Source organism: Hermetia illucens, chromosome 3 (genome assembly GCF_905115235.1).
Source record: "Hermetia illucens chromosome 3, iHerIll2.2.curated.20191125, whole genome shotgun sequence".
Classification (NCBI taxonomy): domain Eukaryota; kingdom Metazoa; phylum Arthropoda; class Insecta; order Diptera; family Stratiomyidae; genus Hermetia; species Hermetia illucens.
In genome coordinates this window covers 49,826,673-49,852,944 of record NC_051851.1, presented here as the reverse complement: position 1 = coordinate 49,852,944, position 26,272 = coordinate 49,826,673, and the positions used below count along the sequence as shown (strand labels likewise).

Below are 26,272 nucleotides of genomic sequence, written 5' to 3'. Positions count from 1 at the left end.
ACAGGAAAGCAAAAAGGAACAGAAAAGCGAGTGCCTAAAGGAAAACCTACCCCACGAAGTAATATCTAAATAGTTTCCCCGCGGGGCTGGTGCTGGAAAGACGAGGGACGGTGTTAGCGGGTGCGAATCCCACACCCGCCTGCTTAACCTCCGACTTATTACAGTGGACGTCCCTTTCTACCCCTCCGCGTACGAACAAAATGGAAATTATATACATAGATGAACATTTACAGTGAATGTACATATTTATTTAAAATGCAGAATATTTATTGAAGTATGATTTTAAGTTCTCCATTTCAAAACATATGAAAAATTTGGAAATAGATTTCCATTATAATAAACAAATTAAATTTATTATTCAACATTGTGACGTCATTAGCCATCTAGAACGTACTAGCGTAACCATAACACGCTGGTCACAAAAATTGTTCAATGGCCTTTTGTCGGTAATGTAGTTCACTTTGACAGATCAACTATCGGGAAACCACTAGAATCGCGCATCCCGTTTTGATAGACAGTGATTTTTCTACGTGCGTTTTACAAAGTGCAGAACTAAGCTTTAATAATTTGCCGGAAAGGAAGTGTTGTGAAACTTTTTTTTCCATTTCCCTATCGATTACCGCTTCCGCGTATTCCCAAATTCAGTTCATTTGATGTAAGTCGCTCTGGGAACAAAGCCAAACAAGAAAAAGTAGAAACTTGTAATGCTACTCAGCCGGAACAAGTAAATTTGAATTTAGCAAGAAATTTTGATTTTCCTGTTGCTTCCAGGTATTCCCCTTGCTTATTGCTTGCATGTTTCCAACGCTAAGCCCCGCTGTTGCTATTAGCATGCTTCTGACTCTGAGTCTCGATAACTTGGCTCGATGCCGCGGATCTAGAAGATGACGATCCCGCCGCGTTCCCATATTTCTCAGTGAAAAATTATCGGGTTTGTGGGTTGATCAGCAAAATCTCGAAACCAATGGCCCGTGTAATTGCATATTGAGTTACATTGGCGTGCAAAGTGTATAATTAGAGGAAAACGGCGTGACCGTGCAGCTTCGTGCCGCGTTGTGGATTATCTGCTAACACGAAAGTAAATAGATCTGAGATAAGCGGCTGAGAGGCCACCAGACCGTGATAAGGCTGGGAAATATCGGCCCGCGGCGTGGCTAGAGAACCCAATTGGTTACTGATTGGATCGGACGGTTTCATGTGTATTTTACTGTTTCACGCCAATTATGCTGGATGAATTAATTTGGAATTTAATGATTCCGAGATAATCTTAATTCTGTCCTGGAATCGTGAGTTGGCGACCCCTGATAAAGGCACCCAGTAACGAAAAGCTTTGTTTCTTGCTTGTGATTCTGATTTGCCAATTGAATCTGTGTATCTTAATGAACACGAGAATTATGATTGTCTACACTTCCAACTTCTGTTCCACGGCACCTGCTCCATTCCTTGACGGAGGAATGTTGATTTATATTTGTTACAAAATGTTTTGTGGTTTTCAGCTTTAAAGGTTATTTATTGAGAACGAAAGATTTCTGTCAATAACCGAAAAGAAATACCCAATAAAGACGGATTTTTAAAAGAGAATATGAAGCGAATGGAAACTCCTTTTGTCAACTACGCACCACAAAACACAATGAACGCCACTTCGAGGTAACGGAGACGATACTGTTGCGCTGGAAAAATGACATAGCCTACTTTGATCATGTCCGAGAAGAGGACCTTTGCGATTGATATGACCTTGCACCCTTCGCGCAGAAAGTGCAAAAGGGTCAGCCTTGGTGACATGCTCATGCTAACGCTGATAGTAACTTGTCAGCTAAGATTGGTCTTAACATCAAAGTTCCAATAGCAAATTCCACCGTCATCAACAGCATAACAATTGCTTTTGCGCCGAAGCCCACCAGTTCATCATCTAACGCGGCCAGCAGTTAGCATTTCGTTTTTTGCTAAGAACCCAAGTCTCCAACTAATACATAAGGACTGGCAAGATCATAGTCTTGTACAGTAAGAGCTTTGACACTATCGTGAGAAATAGGCTCTGTTGACTGTCAACAACCGTGCGCCGCTTTCATCGTCATAGCTGTTATCGGTTGTAATTTCCGCCCCTAGATAGGAGAAATTATCAACGGCCTCAAAGTGATAGCCTCCTTATCCTATCTTACTTCTTCCCGTTTGACCAGTTCGATTCGATGTTGTTCGTTCTTTTTGTATTGGCGCTGACGTTGCCACCGTGTACTTCGTCTTGCTTTCATTAATGTGCAGCCCGAGTTCCCGCCCCGTTTGCCGCCTGCTCGATGTGGATGAAGGCAGTTTGTATATCTCCCGTTGTTATTCCCAAGATGTCGATATCGTCAGCGTAGGCCAGTAGTTGGGTGGACTTGAAGATGATGGTGCCTCCGAGTACCCGAGGAGAACCTCCATAGTGGTGGCACCGGGAGACGCTGTACTCACTTTGGCTTGTCGGCCGTGTTGCAGTAGGCGAATGCTCCAAAGGCCTAATCTGTTAATGTAATGTTATTCCCAAGATGTCGATATCGTCAGCGTAGGCCAGTAGTTGGGTGGACTTGAAGATGATGGTGCCTCCGAGTACCCGAGGAGAACCTCCATAGTGGTGGCACCGGGAGACGCTGTACTCACTTTGGCTTGTCGGCCGTGTTGCAGTAGGCGAATGCTCCAAAGGCCTAATCAGGGCGATCAGATCCGAGTCTGCACGGGGACTCATCTGAAGTGGCAAATTAGTCACGAGACCTCACCATGGGAACCGAGATAGCCCCTGCACTCTCATACTTCGGGTGAACTCCCGTTGTATGTGAGTACAGCTCGGTTATTTGCGGTTGGCCCCCTAGTGGGAGCTTCATGGGGGTTGTTGGTTATGCTCAAGCGAGAAGAGACCTTCGGGCCTCGGCGTGGTGTTGCGTTGCGTTCGGTAGAGATTTAGGTAGGTCTTGCATCCACCAGTATGAATGCCAAACCATGCACTTGGTATCGAGTGGAGTGGAGTGCTTGTCTCAGCGGGGCTCTGATTGTGGTCACAAAATCAATCCGTGTCTTAAGAAGACCGTGGAATTAAGTCGTCCAGACAGGTGCTCACGTTAAACCCTCAAGGACTTAACTGTCCTAGCACATTGGTCAGGATCAGCATAGTCAATCTTATCAATTTCATTGGGATACTTTCTGGAATTCTCTCATGGCCATGTACAGTTTTACTTTGGCTACGCTGTCATAGGCGGCTTTAAAGGCGATGAAAAGATGGTGCAACTGATGTTTATATTCCAACAGTTTTCCCATCGCTTGCCGCAGAGAGAAAATCTGATGTTGCTGATTTGCCTGGAGTGAAGGCTCCTTAGTATGGGCTATCTAGCCTAGCAAGATAAAGAAGAATTTCTTATAGATGGTACTCAGCAACGTGATACCTCGATAATTGCTCCCCCTTTTTATGTATAAGACAGGTAATGCTTCGTTGCCAGTTGTCAGGCATTGATTCGCTGTCCCATACTTTGAGCATCAGTTGACGAACCGCTTGATCGCCTCCATATTTTACCAATTCAGCTCCTGGCGACTTATGGTTTTTAAGCCGGTGGATTGTACGGATTGTTTCTTCTACACTTGGCGGTGGCAGAATTTGTCCGTCATCTTCAGTTGGCGGGACCTCCAACTCGCCGATATTCTGGTTGTTCAGCAGTTCATCAAAATACTCGACCCATCGCTCCAATATGTCCATATTGTCGGAAATCAGATTTCCCTTTTTGTCTCGACAGGAGCATCGAGGTGTATAAGCCTTCATCCTGCTGACATGATGGTAAAACCCGCGCCTAGTGCGGTTTCTCCTTGTACTTTTCTAGTTCACTGATTTGTTGGTTCTCCCAGGCTTCCTTTTTCCGTCTATGAAGTCGCTTCTCCGCTCGACGGAGTTTATGATAAGTCTCTGCGCGTGCCCGCGTTCTTTGAGAATGTAACATTACTCGGTATGCGGCATTCCTTCGTTCCGTAGCTAGCTTACATTCATCGTCTAACGAGCCGTTCCGACTTTCCTTGCGGTTGGGGCCAAGTATCTTTCTGGCCGTATCATAACGTTCTTCAGGTGGTTGTGAAGATCATTTGTTGATGCTTCATCTCCAGGATCCCTGTTAACTGTGGTTATTGCGGCATCCATTTCCCTCTTATAGGTGTTGCGGAAGGCTGTGTTGTGAATGGCTTCAGTATTCATCTCTCACCGCTTTCCGTGCAAACCAGATACTTTCAACAATCATTTCGTGCGATACTGCTAACTGAATAATCCGCAGTCCGTTATCATTGGCATCTCTATGTAAGCTATGGGAGCCGACGTATCGCCTGAATACGGCTTCGTCCCTACTTGACTGTTGAAACCTCCAAGTATGATTTTGATATTGCACTTGGGACAGGCTTCGAGGGTCCGCTCAACTGCTTCGTAGAAGGTATCCTCTCCGACTCTAAAGGGGCATGAACGTTTATGAGGCTTATATTTCCAAACTTGCCTCGCAAACGCGCTTATATTTTCAAAGCCGATAACAGCAAGTTTCATTTTTTGGCTGACTAAGAAACCTACTGTGAGCACATGGTTTACTGGATGGCTGCTATAATATATGATGTAGCGGCTCTTCTCCAGGAAACCAGTCCCTGTCCATCGCATCTCTTGCAATGCTGTTACACCAGCCTTATATTGGGACAAGGAATCGGCTAGCTGCTCAGCAGCATTCGGTCTGTACAGGTAGCGAACGTTCCATGAGAAAATGCGCAAATCGTTAATCCGTTGTCGGGTTCGTCGTTTTGAAATCCATCCTGTCCGAGAAGACTCCTTCTGTGGCTTCATAACATCGGTTTTCCGTGTAGGGTTGTTAGTCCTACCCAACCTGGAGGACCAGTTGGTAGATTTTGTCCCGTTTTAAGGCGCGGGAGACTCGCCTTCATCCTAGTCCATCTGCAGTTTTTCATGAAGAAAGAACGCGCGATCACTACGTGGAGGTGGAGATAGGGTTTGGTAGTAGAGCTGTTGTTCAGCAGGCACAATCTACGTTTCGCCCTGGGACCTATATTACCCTTTGACCGCCCACCAGTTCGATATCCCTAAAAGCTATCTAGCATCTGGATTTACGGTTGTGGTATCCCTTATAAATTTCGTCGTTATATAGGCTAGGGAAACATTCATCCTCATGTAGGGAGTCAAAAATTATTCGACCGAAGCGGAGAGTTGACAATTTTTCCTGCTATGAGCCCGGGTTTCCGAAGAATACATTAGGACTGGCAGGATCATTGTCTTGTAAGAGCTTTGACCCTATGATGAGACGTTCCGGGCGGAACATTTTTAAGGTTTTGTGTAAAACAAAACCTTATTAAAAACGATTTACTGTCTGAGTGAAATTATGCGGTATTTCCAACGATTAATTCTTTGAAATAATAAAAACTTGTTGTTTCTTTCTCGTTGGTGTGAATATATATTCTTGCAAATACCGATATTTCGGGAACCAAACAAACTTGTTAGCACTGATGAAGGGAACAAGTGGTTCCCGAAATATCGGTATTTGCAAGAATATATATTCACACCAACGAGAAAGAAACAACAAGTTTTTATTAGTTCAAACAGATTTACTGTCTGTCTGTCAGTCACGCGCACTTTTCTTCAAAACAGCTAAACCGATCCGAACGAAATGCGGTGGGCATATGGGAACTATGAAATCCCATGCATACAGTGGGTGACATAAATTTATATGCAGTTTAAAGGAGGGCTCACCATACATGCAAAGGGAGAATGTGGAAAATTTTTTTGTCGAATATAGACATGTGGGCCTCAATTGGTACTTTTAGTTTTGACATAAATTGTGCGCGGGTAAGGAGTCAAAATGTAGACACTTAAAATGAGAGGACTCATTTTCGGAAATTACCCAACCTAAAAATTCGAAAAAATCAAAGTGGTGCACTTAGATGAAAACTAGACCTCAAAATATGTTCGATTCCGATATCTGCTCAAACAAACATACTAATAGTGCATTACCAACTTTTAGAAATTGACTTAAAAAGCCCTTAAATTCATCCTAGCACTTCAGCTAGAGCAAAATATTTCGTATACACATTCCAAATTTCATGGATATCTGACCATTATCGGCAAAGTTATAGCAGTTCAAACTTCGCGCAAATTTATTGCTTTTAAAACCATGCAAATAAGATGCTGCCGTCATAATTAGCGAGAATAATTGACTTTCGAGTGAAATATTAAAATTCCATTTATGAAGAATCCAGTTCTCCCCAGCCCTTTTTAAGATTTTGTGTGAAACAAAACATTAGAATCGATTCGATGTCTGTCTCTCACACTCGATTTATTCAGAAACGACTAGACCGATTATCACGAAAAGTGGTGAGGACATAGCAAGTGGCGTCATTTTGTGTTAGGTTTAAGGAGGGGCTGCCTATACATGTGACTGGAGATTGCAATATTTTTTTCACAGAATGTGGCCATTGGGTCATCAAATGACGGCTCAATTAGTACTTTTCGGAACTGGTCCTATATTTGATATCGCGTGAAACGTAGCATAGTGAGGGCTCAAAATATGTCCCCCAAGAAGTGTAACAGGTCTCGTTCTCAGAACCTACCCAACCGATAAATCTAAAAAAAATCGCGTTCCGATATCTGCACAAATAAAAGTTAATAATAGTATATTAGCATATTTTAGAAATTTAGCCGGCAACCCCCCTTAAGTTCATGCTAGAAGCACAAGCACTTGCAGAAGGAATAACATAAGGCATAAATTTGGAAATTTTGAACGAAATCCAACTATTATTAACAAAGTTATAGAAGGTAAAACTTTTACATTTTGTGTGAAATTTGTGCATTTTAAAATGTGTATGACGTCAATATCACAATTAAGTGAGCTCGCCTGAATAGGAAGTTGCAGGGAAACATTTAGTTTTAGTTTTTTAACCATTCATATGGTTACGTTTTCCGCTTTACTTAATCCTGCCGCTGTCACCAATTGTTACGTTCTTCGTACTCGACGCTAGTTACGCTACTTGCTTTACGTAGGCTCGTATCACTGGATTGCGTAGCACCAAACAAAAACCCGTTCTATAGCTTTAATCTAACCGTTTATTTTACACTAACTTAGATAACCGTACTGCACAATTCATTATAGAACAATTCCTTCAACTGGTACAATTCGAAGCGTATTCATAACCGACCCGATTTGTTCTAACTCTAGCACTAGACTGACTCCGTGCAGAAAGTGATGCAAAGATTTTACTAGAAAACTACTTTGCGCTTTTGACAAGATCTCCAAGCTCATAAATCCTCTTCCTCTTAGTATCTTCGACCTTTTTGCAAATAATCTTATTCAATCTGAGCCTAAACATTAGCCCAATAGAATTGCCGCTTGTTCTTCGCTATAGTTTCGGTGACATCCAAATTCTCACTGCTTACTTTTTCATGATGCTCCAAAATGATGCCCCGTGTCGTTACTCGTAACATAATCATCTACATTTGACTCTACGACCTTCATTTTCCAAGACTTTGAACACTTATCTGCCCACTTGTAGAAGATTCTACCATCGTGCCGCATAAATCTTAGTCATACAACTTTTGACCGTTAAATCATCCCAGTGTCCTCTTTGGTTCTGCTTCTCCACATTAGTTGTTTCCTTTACGTTTAGCACTTTTCCAGAGCGCTGCTCGAAATTCGGCTCTTTCTTTTTAAATGATAAACACTACTGAATCGTCCTACGATGCTCACTCGTGTATCCTTCCCGCTTCTTAATGATGCCGATTGGCAAAGTTCAGACGATTGCGAATATTCTTTGCGGTAAGAGAATGCATCACACATTGTCTACACGTCTATCGCTCCCAATTCAATTTCACAATTCTTTACCGAGCCCCGCGAATGGATTCAATTTTTTCGGCATTATTTGCTTGCTCACTCCTGGTATATTTTCCTATTTGTATGAAAATTCAATATCAACAATGCAACATTCCATCCCAATGCATTGATACAAATTGTTACTATTGGTAATCTTGGTGTACGCTTTCAGGTCCACACCTACACAGTTGGGAAAACATTGCATAATTGCTGAAGAGCTTCAAGTCAGCCAGAGAAGTAGATTAATTATACGTCGTTGTTTGTCAACATATGTCTAAAATTCTCACAATTTTTCTTCGAATCAAATATTTAATTTTTATCTATAATATGATGAAATTGAACAGCTTATATCTATTTGAATACTTTAAAGTTTAGGAGTCATGCTTTCTAAATGTGACTTATTCAAATCTATCACGTATTTATTGGCTAATACATATTTGAGAATGATCTGGTGGTGTCACAAGTTTTCCTGTTTACCTATTCCATCATTATTCAAATAAAATTTTATCTGTTTTAATATATTTATCCAAGAAATGAGAAGATGATGCTGTTGCCTGCTTTTGTTTTATTTTTGTCTGCTTTCAATTCAAATAATAAACACAGGAGTAATTTTTCTCTACCAGTTAATGATTTTCTCTAAGAAAGGGCGACAAAATCAATGGAAACCCTCGAAAAATAAACTAAGAAATAAAGAACAAAAAGATTGTGTAGAGAAATTGTAGGGGGGCTAATATTCATGTATTCCTCTCCTCTTTGCTTCTGGCACTCCCTCTGCTATTTCATGAAAGCCAAAGTAAAAAGAGAACGCTATTGCAATTCAATATATCTTGGGAATCATTGTTCTTGTCTCTATCTTAGGAATCATTGTTCTGGTCTCACATTATATCTAAGAATCACTTAAGCATACGGTTCAAATATCAGTGAAAGGGATAATTAGGAGCGTAACCGGCAGTGGCTAGATGATAAACTGAACAAGCTAGAAATCAGAAGCTCGTCGCTTCAGGCATGATCTTTTGATGTACAACTGCTCGTAATGTAGGTATATTTAGTATGTCACACTACTCCCTTAAATGGGACACTGGTAGTCTACATATGTATTTAGTTGTAGCGAATAGTAGTGGATTGGGTACACATTGAGAAAGGGTGACGACTTCATTGGGTTGCTCTAGAACTGTATGGTGTGGAGGGGTGGAGTATAAGTACAGATTTATCAAAAAAAACGTGGAGGGTAAATTTCTAAAATGTGGAAATATACTACTATTATATTATATTTCGTTGTGATGTTTTTCAGATTTTTCGGTTGGATAGGTTCTGAGAACGAGACTTGTTATACTTTTTGTAAGTCATATTTTGAGCTCTCACTCCCCTATGTTTCACACAATATCAAGTATAGAATCAGTTTTGAAAAGTACTAATTGAGACCTTTCATTTGATACCACACATGACCACATTTTGAGAAAAAAAAAATTTGCACCCTCCATTCACATGTATGGGGAGCCGCCAGGGAGCAGCAGATAACACACTCTTACCAATTTTCGTGACAATCGGTCAAGCCGTTTCCGAATAAATCGGGTGTGACAAAAAGACAGAGAGGCTTTGTTTCACACAAAACCTTAAAAACGTCGAAAATAAACACATGCACAAACAATTTGCTAAATGATTTTTTTAATGAAAGTAGATAAATGAAGGTATCTATAACTGTCAAATTAGAAGAAAATCACCTCTGCAACTCGTGCGGGCATCGATTGGTATAAATTTTCAATAAAATCGTCCGGAATTTCATTAAGATTTGTTTTATTCTTTATCGATCTTTGTTGCAGTCGCCGCTTCATGAACGCCCACAAGTTCTCTATGGGGTTAAAATCTGGATTGTTTCCTGGCCCTGGCAGCGACTGTATGCCAAGTTTCTCTTTCCAAGATGTTACCTGTGAATAAGAACCGTATTGAGAATAAAACAGATAAAATAATTGACACGGGAAAAATTTTGTTTACTTACAATACGAGCTCTATGACACGGAGCCGAATCGTAATGAAACATTACTTCATCAAAGTGCTCATGCAGTGCTCCTACCGTCTGGACAACGCAATTATCGATAACTTTTTTGTACTTTTCTGCGTTGACAACACCGCTTAAAAATGAAAAAATGCAGATTCCTTTAGATGTTATGAATCCCCACATCATTACTGAGGGAAAATGTCGTGCAGTTCATACAACACACTGGGGGCAAATCTGTCTCCTTTTCTTTTTCGCACTGGGGACTGAATTGAATTTAGACTTATCAGAGAACACAACTCGCCTCCAATCGTCCACAGTCCAGTCACGTCGTTTCAATGCCCTATTCAGCTTTTTGTTCGAGCATAGCCTTCGTTAAAATCGGCTTTTTTGCTGGTCTTCGAGCTATGAGTCCGAATTCATTCACTAACTGACACATTTTCGTCTTTCAGCAATTCAGTACGTAATTGAGGAACAGTTGCAAATCTATCTCGCAGACTGCCATCTCTGGCATACTTTTTAAAAATAATAATACCTAATGCCTCAGAATAATTGATTTTTGTTCCTATTTCCCTATTACTATCACCCCGTTCTCCCAAAACCAGAATACGGACCTTTTTCTGAACACTTAAGTTTTTTCCTTCCTGACATTTTTTTCACACAAAATGAGGGGTTTCACTCTCTCTCCAAGGAAACTGATACTGAACTAAATCTGACAACATTTAACTTTGAATCCCAAAACAGACATCATTAGCCGAGACTAAATGGTGTGGAATAATAAAAGTGTTGAGTACGAACATTTTTTGTCGGGCGCTGTATGTACATTAAATGAAGAAAAACTACATAATTTTTGCATGAAATTCACTTAGCTTACTTAGAATGATCCGATTTAGGTTAAATGTGCCCAATTTTGTTCAGCGATTTGTTTTGAGAGTAATTCCATTATGCTCCTCTTTATTGGCACAAATCATTATTTAGGCAAATTTTTCACCAGCAAATCATTCGCAAGGACAGGAACAGGTGGTTATTATTATAAAAACCTCCTAACGACCATGATTTTTACTCAAAAAAAACTACGTTGGAAAAATCATGGTCGATATTTTCTGCATGACGTTGCAAATGATTTTCCAACGTCGCTCTTGCTCAAAAAAGGCTTCGTTCCTGCCAAATCATTTCCTATAAGATCATCGCATCGCAAGTTACCGATAAAACAGCATGAGAAACGCTGGAACGCGCGCAGATGTCCCTCCGCGAATAAAATAGTGGCGATTTCATGAGGAAAGAGAAAAAGTTATTTCACTTACGCGACTTTACCATTACGAACGAATCAAGCTAAAAACATGATCCACAAAGCGACCCAAGCAACCTTCGCAGTCACCGAGCGTGGTAACCGGTTCATCAACCGAGATATTTGGCTTTGAAAGGAAACGCTTCTAGTATAAGTTTCTCATCGATGAAACACTGACCGATCGGCAATGTTACAAGAATGCCAACCGGAAAGCGGAGAAAGTGATCACTGTTACTTAAGCGGTCCATTACAACGATTTTTACAATAAACTGTACACTAAAGACGGCAAGAGAGACATGTAACAACTTGTCAAAAGCCGACACTGACGCACACAAGATATCAAATATTTCTGGTGGCGTTAATGAGAGGAACACTACTTTGCAACAACAGGATTTCACCACATCGCAGGTGAAATCTACCTTTAGATATCTCGAATCAATGCTGTCAGTCAATAGTGAATCGCGTTATGAAAATGCTTCACGTATCAGCACAATTTGGATTAAATGGTATTTCACAGCTGGCGTTCTTTGTGATCTATGCATCAGCGAAATCCGAAATTTACCACAATGTCGCTATCTATGGCACTTTGCGGTAATGGAGACGAAAATGTTTCATTGGAACTTTGGCGAAACGTCCCATGCCACTAAAGTCAAGGGTCCATTCTCAGAAAATATCCAATTATAAGGATCATGACGACGCCTCTATATACCATCTAGGCCGAAAAGTATCCTTCACTTTGATAACTACTGAAATAAAATTTAATATTGTTATTACTTTATTTTGTGAGTTTGTTGGAAACCTCCCTTATATTCACAATTTTGCAATGTCGTAGACCATAACATGGAGCATGATACTGGGAATTTAAGTGGAGATCCTACTGCTGTCAAAATTATATCGTGAATGAATACATATCCCTATCACTGCCAGTGACATCTACCTATTGGGAACTACGCTATTAAGGTATCTGAGATCAATACTATCAGCAAATGGTAAACTGTCTTAAGAAAATTACTTCATGCAGAGTAACTTCGATGAAGTGCTGAAGTCACGTTCGTCCTAATAGCTGGTGACCTATTATAACTTTGTTAGTAATAATGCGATTTCCAACAAACTTGGTAGGATCAAGCTGTATATTACGCTACATATTTCGTGGTGCCAGGATGGACTTAAGGGAGCCAATTACTGAAAATTCTAGTAATATACTATTATTGAATATATTTAAAGGGAGGTATTTCGGAGCCTAGCCAACATATAGCCTCCTGATTTTTTTTCAATTTTTCGGTTGGGCAGTTTCTGAGAATGGCCCCGTTAAACAAATGACCACTTTCAACCCCCCGAACTCTCCGCCTTTCCAACAAATGTTAAAACTAAGGCCAATTTCGGAAAGTACTAACCGAGACGTTTCATTTGATACCCCATATGAGTATATTTGGTGAAAAAAATATACATCCCTCTTTTGCATGTATGGGGACCTCCTCCCCAAATCGCTTCTACAGTCCCCGAGAAATATGCGTGTCACGCACAGACAGGCAGGCAGACAGAAGAAAGTAAACCGATTTCATTAAGGTTTTTTTGTTTAACACAAAACCTTAATAAAAATAGCACATTCAATCAACACGAGCCAACTCCGCTACTGAACGGGACAAGGCTAAAGAAGAAGAACAGATGAATACATATATGGCACATGCATGAGCTATGAATACATGGATAATCCTCTACACCTTCCACAGCTGAAACATCAAGTTTCTGGTTTCTAACTTGTTTATACTTTCCAACTTTATTCACTGACGTCCATTCCATTGATTCATCATGGAAATAACTGGAGCTTTATTTATAATCTTATTTCTGTATATAAGATGTTCTTATAATTTGCACGTGTATTAATTTCAACGCACCTAGTTTCACTCAAATTATAGCAATAAATTCAAATTCTTTTCTAAGCAAAAGACACACCTATTATATCTACTGCACGTTCCATTAAGCAAATTTTATAGAAAAGTCGAAAAGCTATATTCCGAATTTATTTGATTACTTTCATATGCAATATACTTAAATGTTTAACTAATTTTTCAGATTTGGTAGCCTCCAGCCGCCAAAACGATTAAAAATCGACAACATGGATGTCTCATCCAGCGCGGAATTCGTGATAATACATGGCAACTCTCATCCGGAGTTAGCCAATTTGGTTGCAAAGTAAGTTCAATGTTTATTTTCCTGCTAAAAGTGATACTAAAATATACTACACTGTCTAGTCGACTAGGCTATAAAAGCGGCGGATGCTCCGTATATCATAAAACAAATCGTGAAACGATGGTCGAAATAGGCGATTCAATTCGAGGGAAAGATATTTACATCATTCAAACGGGAACTAAGTAAATATGACTATAAACTCAATAAATTGGCACGATCTTAAGTAAACTTTGATAGGGACGTTAATAACAATATTATGGAGTTGTTGATTATGGCCTATGCTTGCAAAACTTCATCAGCTCGGTCAATAGTTGGTGTCATTCCTTACTTACCATATTCAAAGCAATGCAAAATGAGGAAACGAGGATGCATCGTAACGAAATTGTTAGCTAAGGTAATGAACATCTTCTCATATACTAAAAATTCATTTGCTTTTGATGGCTCTTTAGAAACTATTAGTTTTGCGATTGCCACATGCTTAACCAATGCAATTTTAAAGTTGTAAATTTGTGTATTTTTATAATATTTTTAACGAAAGAATACCAGGAAGTTCTAACGATAAATTATTAAATGTTTAGATGATGTGTAAAGCCGGCCTAACCCACATTATCACTATGGATCTACATCAGAAAGAGATTCAAGGATTTTTCGATTGTCCAGTGGACAATTTAAGAGCTTCACCATTCTTATTGCAATACATCCAAGAGAGTGTAAGCATATTTCAACATGGTCTTAAAAATAAAAAAAGAAATAATACATCCCCCAATCTTTTTGGTCCCCTCAGATTCCCGACTATCGGAATTCTGTTATTGTTGCACGGAATCCTGGATCAGCGAAAAAAGCTACTTCATATGCCGAACGTTTGCGATTGGGAATCGCAGTTATTCACGGTGAACAAAAAGAATCTGAAAGTGATGAGGTCGATGGACGATATTCTCCTCCTCCACCTTCAAGGTAAGGTCTATAAATTTTATGAACAGCAGCTAGAAGTATAGTTAATTCACAAAACGAATCTTACGAACAAATTCGTCTAAAAAGCATGAAAAAGTTGCTTGTGACATGGAAATGGTCGTGGATTTAGGCCGGGAAGCGATGATCTTTAGTAATTTCTGCGCGATGGTAGCGGTAGATGGAATGGAATGCTTTTAATTTAGTCAATTGTGTTTGGATTAAAAATACTTTGGCTAAACTAGTTTTGTCTGGCTGCTTACGGTGAGAGTTACCTCTTGAGATGCTCGCTCTCCTCATATGAGACGAATGACGGATGAAAAGAACATGAAGACAATCTGATGGTACTTGTATAAGTTTTTCGTTTTCTGTTTTTAATCAAAATTTGTTGCCGCGTTTAATCTAATAGCTACCGTCCTTCGTGAACAATTGCATACTGTTAGCGGTTTGGTAGGAACGAAATCCGCTTTTGGTTAAATTCAAATTGCTACAATCTTGAAGGCGTGCCCCTACCTTAGCGATCTCTTTCAATAGGACTTTTCATAGCCTTGTTTCGAAGGGCCCTTAGCGAGTTGAGAAAATCGAAAAACCTTATGCACAAACCCAAAGGACGGGGAACTATTGAGAAGTGCAGCCAATCATGCTATCCAATTATGTCAAACTGAACCTGTCGTACGTATAAAAGGAAAAACCATTCTGTAGATATGCGCTTTAATGAGCATGAAGTCGTCTCAAAATCGATCATTAGATTGATACTAAGCTAAACTTCAAAGGACACCTGAACTATGCAAGGCAGGCAACAAGGGCTAGTTCATCTCTAGCAAGATTGATGTCGCAATCAGAAGAAAAAGCAGGCTACCATTTGCATGGATGGTGAAATCTATCCTGCTTGAACTTAGCTCCTGTCTGGGCGTATCGACCAATCATAGTGATAGTGCGCAGCGCGTATACGATACTATCAGGAAAATAGCGCCTTTCATCGCAGAAATGAATCGTTTAAATCTTGCAACGAACCATTATTTCGACCAGAGGCGGAAGGTAAATTCGACTGAAGTGGCTTCGGACCTCCAAAGAGTTACTAGGAATGAGCTGAACAGACGATGGCAGTAACAGTGAGAGAATTCCAAAGAGGGCCACGAGACCTATAAATTGACCCTGTTTATTGAGAAATGGATTGAGGAAAGACACGGGGTGTTAGATCATCACCTAACGCATTTCCTTACAAGACATGGCTAATAAAGGAAACATTTTATCGCTTCGGATTGGAAAAACAGCAGATTGTCCTGAATGAGCCGTTTTATTCTCAGACGCGATGCACATTATGTTCCATTATCTGAGGTTTATGGATGAAGGAAGTTCATCGAGGCCTTCAACGTAGCTATCAGATTTCATAATTCCGAAGAGGAGATGCTGAAATCAAAAGTAAATTGAATCGCAGGAAACGTACTAATAGTCACCACATAGTATAATTTTTTCGCCGCGTAATACGGTTTACCATAATTTTGGTGCCTCCATCATTCCGGCATTTATTGCCTGAAAATATTAGTAATTTGATTATATTTTTTAATAACTAAGCCAAAAGTTTGGGATTAAAAATACATTAAGTCCTCCCTGCTTGACACAAAAGGCGAGTAAAAGAGATAGAAATTAGTGGCCAGATAGCCTGAAATTTTCTAGACTTTACTGCTACTGAAAAGTTAACATCGAAAACGACTTATGATTGGTTTATGTAATGTATGGACGCTCCTCCTTGGCAACGGTATCGAGGATCCCCAGAATGCTCGTTTTTTTCAATTCGGGCCAGAATTTGAGCGATATAGGCTGGACATTCTGCACCTAAGATCGCCAAGATTCCTTATTAAGGCAGGCCTAGGTCGGATATCGGTTGTTGCGCCGTTGATGATGATGATGTTGATGAAGATTGCGATGCGAGACGATGGATTTCTGGAGAACACTCCTCTCCTTGCCACACCAATGGCAATGTGCTTTTGTACTCTAGAAAACCAAGTAGTAAAAGATACGAAGCCGGTATAGTAACTGAACTAGGGGCCGGTTTCTAACAGGATTCTGACTGCAAGATGCCGGCCCAGGATAAGGAACATCATAATTATACCGTGCTAGGCATCGATGGGGATTTTGGATATAGTGGAGAAGAATGCATTCTTTGAGCAGGTCTCGCAGGGTTGGAGAGGTGCGACCCCCCAAGTATAACATCGAGCTTGTATGATCCAGCCGTCGCTTGAGAGTGGGAGTAACTCGCTTGGGAATATCGATGAGCATTGGGCCACCATCATCCCGGAAGATTGTCCTATTAGAGACTCCTCATCCACGATAACGAGCAGCTGAAGACAACTCTTTCAAATAGAGAGAAATCATCTCGGCCAGCAATGCACTTTAACGGAGTAAAGCGGCTCGGCTTGACGCTGCACCTGCAGATCTGCTACTTCCACACGTACGGAAATCCTGATAATCTGAGAGCAATTTGAGGTAGTTCTCCAGGGTTGCCTCTTGTCACTAATATTATTCTTTTTGTTATTGGTGACGTTCCCAATGCTGTCTAGTCCAATGGACGGGGAGGAGTTTAATGGACTACATTTTTCCTCAAAGACCACAACTATACTAATGGCATCTCTTTGCTCTCTCACCAGATCGGGAAACTTAGTCAAATGGCTCTGGATTGGGAAAGAGAGGCAAAGAAAGTTGTATTGAAGTCAACACCCTCTCCCGATTAATTTGTATATTTAGGAAGCGTGGTTTCTGCCGACGGTGGCACCGAACTAGATGTTGCTCGACGCATTAACAGCATCTGGAAATCCAGTTATCTCAACAACAAGATCAAGTTGAGGCTGATCTGTGTTAGAATTTTTTCTATATTGTTGTATAGGAGTAGCACATGGAATGTAACCTCCACTGTCACTCAAAGGTCCCAAGCCGTCGTCAACTGTGACGTGTGATTGGGGTATGCTGGCTTAACACTATTTCTAACAAGCAACTTGGTCGGCGCACAAGCCAGTTGCCCGGCACGATGTGATAAGAAGACGGAAGTGGTAATCGACAGGTAATACATTAAAAAGGGGCGGCAGTTCCGCTGCTGGTTACGCTATGGAGTGAAACCCAATCTCCCTAAATGGCCGATGAGTAGATCACACCAAAAATACTTGTCGCATCCCAGGAAGGACTAGGAGTTGAAGCGCATCTTAGCGGATCGTGTACAATGACGTGTGTGCGGTGATTGATGCGCTATGCCCCACCAAGGATTGAATGGCAACCATATATATGTGGTACGTAGAGTATAATTAGAGCGACGCTCATTAAGTATGGGGAACCCCCAGACAATCACATCTGGTCATTGCATTAAGTATGGGGAACCCCCAGACAATCACATCTGGTCATTGCATTAAGTATGGGGAACCCCCAGACAATCACATCTGGAAACCATGAGTAAGTGGGTCCCGCAAGTACAGCATGTACCTAGCAGTAGATGTGAGCGCGTGGGGGTAATTAGATTTAGGATATAAATAGAATAATAATAATAATCGTTGGCACAACAATCCATATTGGATCAGGGCCTTGAAGTGTGTTAGAGCACTTCATTCAAGACCGTAACGGTACACTACAGAGCACTGTAGGAGGCAATGTGGTCAGCATATAAATAGAATGCATTGTAATAAATAATCAGTAGCTATTCACACCATCATTCTTTTGATACTATCTCCTGGACCCTTAAACCCTATATGGGGGCTCGTCCTAAGGTAGTAAATTAGAAGTTTGATTAATATTCGCGTTGATTGGTGCACAAATCTTCGCGAATACCGTAATCTCTCCTTGGTGGAGCATTTCTCCTAAGTGGAGCCGTCATTTCTCCTAAGTGGAGCCGTCATATCTCCTTAGTGGAGCAATAAATCTCCTTGACGTGGAGACCTCCTTCGTGGAGCAGCAAGTGAATACTCGCGAGTTGTATAAAAGTTAAATAATAGTGTTTGTTTAATAGCCAATATACGTGAAAATAGATGTGATTATCGTGCTAAAAGTGGTTTCTGTGAGTGCGAAAAAATTAAAAATCACGATTGAAAATCATAAGAAATCGATAATCGCCCCGTCGCGCTTCCAGCCTCCAAGAAGCACCAAGGCAACAACAATGACACATCAACAGCTTCTTCAGCAGGAACAACAGCGTCGTGAAGAAGCCGAGCGACAAGCTAACGAGCTCTCATCCGCCTTAGCCGAACTTAGACAGCAATTTCAAGCGATGCAGGCAGAACGCAGCAACGAGGCTCAAAGCAATCGAGAATTTTTGGCTCGAGTGCAGCATGAACGCGAATCATGGATAAACGAGCGGCGTCTGCTGTTGGATAAACTCGCGGCAGAGCAGGCTACAGCGGCAGCAGCAGAACGAGCAGCGGCGGCAGCAGCCGCAGCAGCAGCGTCGGCTGTGACAGAGCAGGCGGCGGCAGCAACAGCAGCAGCAGCGACGGCCGGGACAGAGCAAGGGACGGTCGCAGCCTCAACTCCAACACAGGATCAATCGAATTCTATGGTCACAGCTGAAGCTACTCATAGAAATTCTATTGGCATCCTCACGGCGAACAACAATCAGGAAAATCGCCATGATGCCAACGGTTCTGGATTTTCACCGGTCGCAGACAACCGGGCGATGTATTCGCAGCTTAATCGAACACCAACAGGCAGCATGTCTGACGCAGGAACAATATTATCCGATTTGCAGCAAGTCCTTAGGCGCGTACCACTGTCAGTCTCTATGGAACAACTGCAGAAATACAGTGCTGATTCTCCAACCCAGTCAGTTCGGGCGTGGATCGTTAGAGTCGACGAAGATGCTACAATTCATGCTTGGTCTCCCGTAGAGAAGTTCATAGCGGCAAAAAGAGCACTAATAGGTACCGCTCGGAAATGGCTCGATGGTCAAAAAGGCATAATATCATGGGAAGAGTTGAAAACACGTATGATAGAATCCTTTGGAAAACGTGTCAAATCTTCAGACATACATGAAGCTCTAAGCAAGCGGAAGAGAAGAAGAGATGAGACTATTTTGGCTTATGTTCAAGAGATGGAACTACTAGCATCTCAGGCTAACTTGGACGAAGACGAGATAAGGCAATACATCGTCAATGGTGTAACGGATGACCAATCTATTAAATTGACACTTATTGGTGCTTCATCTCGCCTGCGATTCATGGAACTACTTGAGTCTCATGAAAAAATGAAAGCTCGGGAGTCGGAGGAGCATAATCAACGTCGGTACCACCATAGACAAGGTACAAAGCGTTGTTATAACTGCAACAAGTACGGGCACCTCCGAAAAGACTGTACCGAGGCAACTTTAGAAGCAACCCGACCAGGTCTAGGACAATCAGGAGTCCAGGAACGACCTTCTAATTTCAAGGAGGGCCTAAAGGCCAGTTCTCGAAACTTCGTCCAGTACAAAGGAAAAACACAAAACAATTCTGCACCTAAAATCAACCACGTGCAATACAAAAGTGGTAATCGCAGTCGGATTACAGCATACATTGGTGGAATTATCGAGAATTGCCAAGTCGACAGTGGCGCAGATCGCAATGTAATGAGAGAGGATTTTTACAAACGCATCGGAGATCGTTTCCCGTTGAACGGCGAACAAGGAACACTCAGCGGAGCTGGTGGCCTCATTCGGACATTGGGAAGTGCAAGGATACCAACGGTGATCAATGGCACAGAGTACATACTAAAATATACCGTAGTGCCAGAAGAAAATTTACCATCAAGAATCCTCTTAGGTGATCCTATACTCGACGTTGCCAGGGTTTTTCTCAGTAAGGAAGGACCACAAATAGAACCAATCATCGGCAACGACTTCGTACAACTTATTGAGGAAGAGTTAAGCGAAGCTAAAGATGGGGTCCGTCAAGCAATTATCAAGGTACCAGAGGCAAGGAGGGAGCAAATTAGGCAGTTATTAGAAAATTATTCTGCAAATATGCCTCCTCAAACCTCGGTTAAAATGTCAATTAGGCTAAAGAACACCCAGCCTATTGCATGTCGACCGAGGCGCCTATCTCCAGCCGATGAAGTCGATGTCAAAAAACAACTTGAGGAATGGACAAGAAAAGGCGTAGTAGTTCCTGGAATTTCCGAATATGCGAGTGCTATTGTCGTTGCTCGTCGAAAAGACGGACGCGCTAGGATATGCATCGATTATAAGCCTCTCAACAAAGTCGTCGAACGTGAACAACAACCAATGCGACTTATAGAAGATGCCGTAGACTCAGTTGCGAACTCCGTGGTGCACTCCACGCTGGACCTCCAAGATGGCTTCTTTCATGTAGAAGTATCTGAGGAGAGTCAGAAGTACTTGTCCTTCGTCACTCCATGGGGACAATACATCCCGAAAAGAGCTCCTTTCGGCTTCTGCAATTCACCAGCTGCATTCCAAAGGTTCATACTGAATGTTTTTCAAGAACTCATCAATGAAGGCATAATGGAAATCTACGTGCATGACGCCTTTGTGAAAGCTGAAGACGAGGATCAAGCAGTGGAAAGATTGGCCCGTGTGTTAGAGGTAGCGCAAAAGAATGGAATTCAATTCAATTGGAAAAAATCTCAGCTTCTACAGCGGAAAGTAGAGTTTCTCGGATACATAGTAGAGAAAGGAACGATCACGCCAGGACCAGCTGAAATGGAAGCCTTGCTAAACTATCCTCAGCCAAGAACAACCAAACAGTTACAACGCCTGCTCGGGCTTACGGGATATTTTAGAAAATTTGTTAGGGGGTATGCAACCATCGCAAAGCCTCTTAGCAATTTGTTACGCAAGGATGCCACCTTCAAATGGGGACCAGAACAGGAGAAAGCCTTCTTGCAATTGAAGCATGTTCTGACGAGCGAACCCCTCCTCCAACTATACAGGCCAAATCGTGAAACGGAGCTGCATACCGACGCTTCAAAGGATGGCTATGGTGCGATTCTACTCCAGAAGTGTCCTGAGGACAATGCTTTCCATCCAGTCTACTACATGAGTAGAAAAACTACCCCGACGGAACGCAATTACCATAGTTACGAGCTAGAAACCTTAGCAATAGTGAGAGCATTGGAAAAGTTCCGCATAAACCTGCAAGGAATTAAATTCAAGATAGTAACGGACTGTTCCGCTCTACAAATGACACTGAACAACAAGGAGCTGAAAACGAAATTCGCAAGGTGGATCATGTTCCTTGAGCTATTTGATTTTAAGATAGAACATCGATCAGCTCAAAGGATGCAACACGTCGACGCTCTGAGCAGACAGGATTCAATACTTCTCATACATGATCCCCTGTTGGATAGGATCAAACGAGCACAGCAACACGACGAAAAATTGCAATTAATTCGCAAACTTCTTAACGTAGGGCCATACAAAAATTATACCCTGGACAACGACCTGCTCTACGAAAAGAAAAGCGAAAAATTGCTGTTAGTTGTGCCAAAAGGAATGCGATATGACATCATTCGGCAAGCTCACGACATCGGTCATTTTGGCACAAAAAAGACAATGGAAAAATTGCAAGAAGAATTCGCATTTGAAAATATGAAAAAGCATGTAGATCATTATATTAACAACTGTGTCACCTGCATTTTAGCTTCAAGAAAGAAAGGCAAACAAGAGGAGCTGCTCAAACCAATCCCTAAGGAAGAGGCTCCCTTTCACACTTGGCACATAGATCATGTAGGTCCACTACCATCCACGAACAAGAACTACAAATACCTATTTGTGATTGTGGATGCATTCACAAAATATACATGGATTTTTGCCACAAAAACCAAAGGAACCAAAGAAGCCCTTGGAAAACTTTCCATATTGCAACAACATTTCTGCACTCCGACACGCATCATCGCCGACAGAGCAAGAGGGTTCGATTCCAAGGATTTCGACGAGTTTTGCGAAGAAAACAAGATTGATCTACATCTTATTACAACCGGAATGTCTCGAGGAAATAGCCAAGTTGAACGCGTTATTCAGGTAGCAAACGCCGTATTCTCCAAAGTTTCTCTCGGCCAACCTAACAAATGGTACAAGTTCATAAGGAGAGTTCAACACGCCATAAATGGGACACATCATCGTTCAATAAACGCCACCCCATTTGAGCTTATGTTTGGTGCCAAATTAAGAATTCCTGAAGATATGGAGATCATAAAGTATATAGAAGAGGCCAAACAAGAAAGGTTCATAGATACAAGATCAGAACTCAGAAAAAGGGCAGTAGAGCAAATTAAGAAAACACAGGCTGAAAATAGCAAAAACTTCAACAAAAACCGCCGACCACCTACCAAGTATTCAGTCGGAGACGTCGTAGCCATCAGAAGAACCCAACGAGGACCAGGTCTAAAAATAGCCATCAAGTTCTTAGGACCATACAAAGTGGTAAGAGTAAAGGACAGCGATAGGTATGAAGTTGAAAGGATCGGTGAAGTCGAAGGACCAATATTAACAACAACCGGAGCAGACTACATGAAGCCGTGGCGTGGGTTTGCTGATGACCTCGAACCCGATGACGACGAAGAAGATGAAGGCGAACACAGTATCTCAGCAGATCAAGAAATCGCGTGGAATAATTAAAATGTCTTTATAATATCCCTATTATACGACACGTTTATAATATGTAACTCTTAATTATCTACTGTAACTTCTATTTTGGCACTTAGTTCTACTACTATATTTATGATATGTAACTTCCTTTGATGCTATAATTCTTGTTTTGATTACTGTATTTTATTTATAAGATGTATTCATGTTTTGCATATCCTGTATTTTAATCTCTAATTAACATCTTATTTGATGGATTCACAGAATTATGTGTATACGTATGTAATTGTTGTAATATGTGTCTGTCGTATGATATGAATGTTTATTGTATTACATCACCAGGGACTGGCGATATGTCAGGAATGGCCGTGTGGTACGTAGAGTATAATTAGAGCGACGCTCATTAAGTATGGGGAACCCCCAGACAATCACATCTGGTCATTGCATTAAGTATGGGGAACCCCCAGACAATCACATCTGGTCATTGCATTAAGTATGGGGAACCCCCAGACAATCACATCTGGAAACCATGAGTAAGTGGGTCCCGCAAGTACAGCATGTACCTAGCAGTAGATGTGAGCGCGTGGGGGTAATTAGATTTAGGATATAAATAGAATGCATTGTAATAAATAATCAGTAGCTATTCACACCATCATTCTTTTGATACTATCTCCTGGACCCTTAAACCCTATATATATATATATATATATATATATATTTTTGTTATCATTCATCTCTGCATTGCAAAAAGCACTTTTCATTGAAGTTGAGAGAAAAAAAAGGAGAAGAAAATATCAAAATAAAAATAAACTAACAAAAATAAAATGAAAGGAAATACTCATTAAGCGAAATAAAACAAATGAATAAAGCAACCAAAAATAATTAAAAAAACCTCACCCAGAACTCTGCGTGATCATATATGTTTTTGTTTTAAATAATTTCCCAAATGTGAAACTTGAACCAAATATCCAAAGATGTGCCTCCTTTAATCTCCAAAGGAACTACAGGGGGCAGAACATAGCCATTCTTACCGACTGCCAAGCAGCGATCAAGGCGCTTAGGTCCAACCAGGTGAACTCTAAACTGATGTGGGAATGCTTCGAGAGACTGAATACGCCGGGCTCGGCCAACAAAGTCTGCACACTCTAGGTTCCAGGCCATGCTGGGTTGGAAGGCAATGAGGCAGTGGGTGAACTAGGCAAGAAGAGAGCGCAGACGTCTTTATACGGGCCAGAACCCTTCTGTGGAATCGGAAACGGTTTCATGACTATGACATTAAAAAATGAAAAACTGGGCGGGCCTACCAGGTAAGGTGTTTATGGGGGATACGAACCCATCTGCACAAAGGATTGCTTAAACCTTACCAAAGGGAACCTCCGAATCATAGTGGGAGTTCTCACTGGTCACTGTCGGCTAAACTATCACCTAGGGAAGCTAGGGATATCTATGGACACTGCCTACAGGTTTTGTGCGGAGTGGGATGAAACCTCTATCCACGCCCTGGGACAGTGTCCGGCACTTACGCGAAGTAGGTCGAGACATTTGGGAGAACACTTAATACCTGATGCAAAGTTGAACGATCTGGAAGTAGAGAATATACTAAAATTCCAGACGGTAGGCTTGCTTGAGATACTATGATTAATAGGTACACTATAACCAGCAAAAGGAGCACAATAGTTCTTTAAGAAGGCGGTGTGATTTTCCCTTAACAGAATAATAAAAATATGACGTCGCTCAACCCACCCAAAGTCTCATATAAAAAATCATAAAACTTTTCATCCCTGAAGCGGCTGGTTTCAAACTAATAACAATTGGAAAATTGACAATCGTAACCCATCTCCGAAATTATATTTTTATATTGAAACATGGAAAATATAGAATAAAGTATTTCAACATGATATTCTCTTTTATTGTTTGTTAACAGCCGTTCGCGTACTATGGATGTATCAGTAGGTGTACCATGCCATCCTGCCAAGGAGAAGCCACCTATTAACGTAGTAGGCGATGTAGGCGGTAGGATTGCAATTATGGTCGTAAGTATATAGTGCTTTATTGCTCATACTAAAAATATACGCATTTAAATAAATTTGTAAAATATTCTTGTTAGGATGACCTTATCGACGATGTTCACTCGTTTGTCGCTGCCGCTGAAGTTCTCAAAGAACGCGGGGCCTATAAAATTTATGTTTTAGCTACACATGGATTGCTCAGTTCAGATGCACCACGACTTATAGAGGATTCCCCTATTGATGAAGTAAGTGTACTCGTTTTTATTAAACAGGGTCCCAGTCTTTAAAGCAAACCAACTTCTAAATATGAATTTGGGTTTAAAATTAGTACGTCTTTGAGGTATTGGCCTTGCAGATTAGGGTTTGAAAATATATGCAAAGGCAGTACGTGATTTTGGCTTTATATTTCCAAAAAGACGCATAAGAAGTAGACATTTTGAAAGGAAAAATCCATCATTTTGCAATTGAAAATCTACCATGTTACAAAAGCAACATTTTCCAATAAACTTTCAATTATAATTTACATTACAGGTCGTCGTAACAAACAGCATTCCTCACGAAATCCAGAAAATGCAGTGCCACAAAATCAAAACAGTTGATATTTCCATTTTAATCGCCGAAGCAATCCGTCGAATTCACAACAAAGAGTCAATGTCATATCTTTTCCGAAACGTAACTTTGGAAGACTAGATGGATCTTTGGAAGATTGTCTACAATTTTTATATATGTCTATCTCTACAATTACAACAACTGCAGATACAATATCTGTTGAAATATCTTTTGAATTTTCAGTAGCTTCAAAGCAAAGATATATTTTGTACTTCTGTCAACGAACTATTGATGATTTTATCTTGAATGTGAATTATTTTGTTCTATTTTCGATGTCGAAGCAATTGATCAGCTTTCTAGCTGCCTTCAAATGCACCAAAGTTTAATTCGTTGTCTGCACTTATATTCTTAAAGATTTTAGTTGAGCATGAAAACTGCTAGTTGAGTTGTGTAACTCTTTTCGTTTTAGTATTCCAATTTCCGGCAGTACCAAGTATTTCTGAATGAATGTTTTTGTTAAGATCACTCCAATGAAATAGTAGACTAAATCAACACAGAACAAAGTGAAACTCCTTTGTCGTTGAGAAAAAACTTGTCTAAATACATATATTTTATCCTAAAAATTTATTACCAATAAATGAAAAGTAAATATGTTAGAGCAATGAATGTTTGTTTTCTTGTAGCCATGGTTGAATATATTCAAGTTTGTTACAGCCGGCCTTCAAACTTTTCGGAATTTTTGGTAGATTGCCTGGTGGTCTGAATAAATGTGTTGGATCATGCGAATAAGCTGCAATGCATATATGTATGAAACTATGATTGCGGCTTTCATGCCAATGGAAACCTTATTAACAGCCGAATACTTTGTTTCACATGTAT

The 26,272-nt window shown here is 40.8% G+C and overlaps 1 protein-coding gene across 3 annotated transcripts; it reads left to right on the top strand.

The window, feature by feature from the left end:
• Positions 1–487: 487 nt before the first annotated feature.
• Positions 488–26,059, top strand: LOC119651587 (phosphoribosyl pyrophosphate synthase-associated protein 2). Of its 3 annotated transcripts, none has more exons than XM_038055233.1 (9): positions 488–655; positions 13,214–13,333; positions 13,393–13,512; positions 13,568–13,724; positions 13,909–14,040; positions 14,115–14,284; positions 24,760–24,868; positions 24,943–25,089; positions 25,376–26,059. In XM_038055233.1, the coding sequence occupies exons 2-9, from the start codon at positions 13,257–13,259 to the stop codon at positions 25,532–25,534; spliced, it is 1,071 nt and encodes a 356-aa protein (XP_037911161.1). In that variant the 5' UTR covers positions 488–655; positions 13,214–13,256; the 3' UTR covers positions 25,535–26,059. The 3 variants fall into 3 exon arrangements, with proteins under 3 accessions (XP_037911161.1, XP_037911160.1, XP_037911162.1); XM_038055232.1 differs by having other exon boundaries at positions 488–724; XM_038055234.1 differs by lacking the exon at positions 488–655 and adding an exon at positions 748–771.
• The last annotated feature ends 213 nt before the right edge of the window (positions 26,060–26,272 follow it).

Bases quoted from the DNA above. Each gene is read 5' to 3' on its own strand.
- LOC119651587 (XM_038055232.1), top strand. From the start codon at position 705: ATGCTACTCAGCCGGAACAA. The intron at 725-13,213 runs GTAAATTTGAAT...CTAATTTTTCAG, and splicing joins ATGCTACTCAGCCGGAACAA to ATTTGGTAGCCTCCAGCCGC. The intron at 13,725-13,908 runs GTAATGAACATC...TTAAATGTTTAG, and splicing joins TAACGAAATTGTTAGCTAAG to ATGATGTGTAAAGCCGGCCT.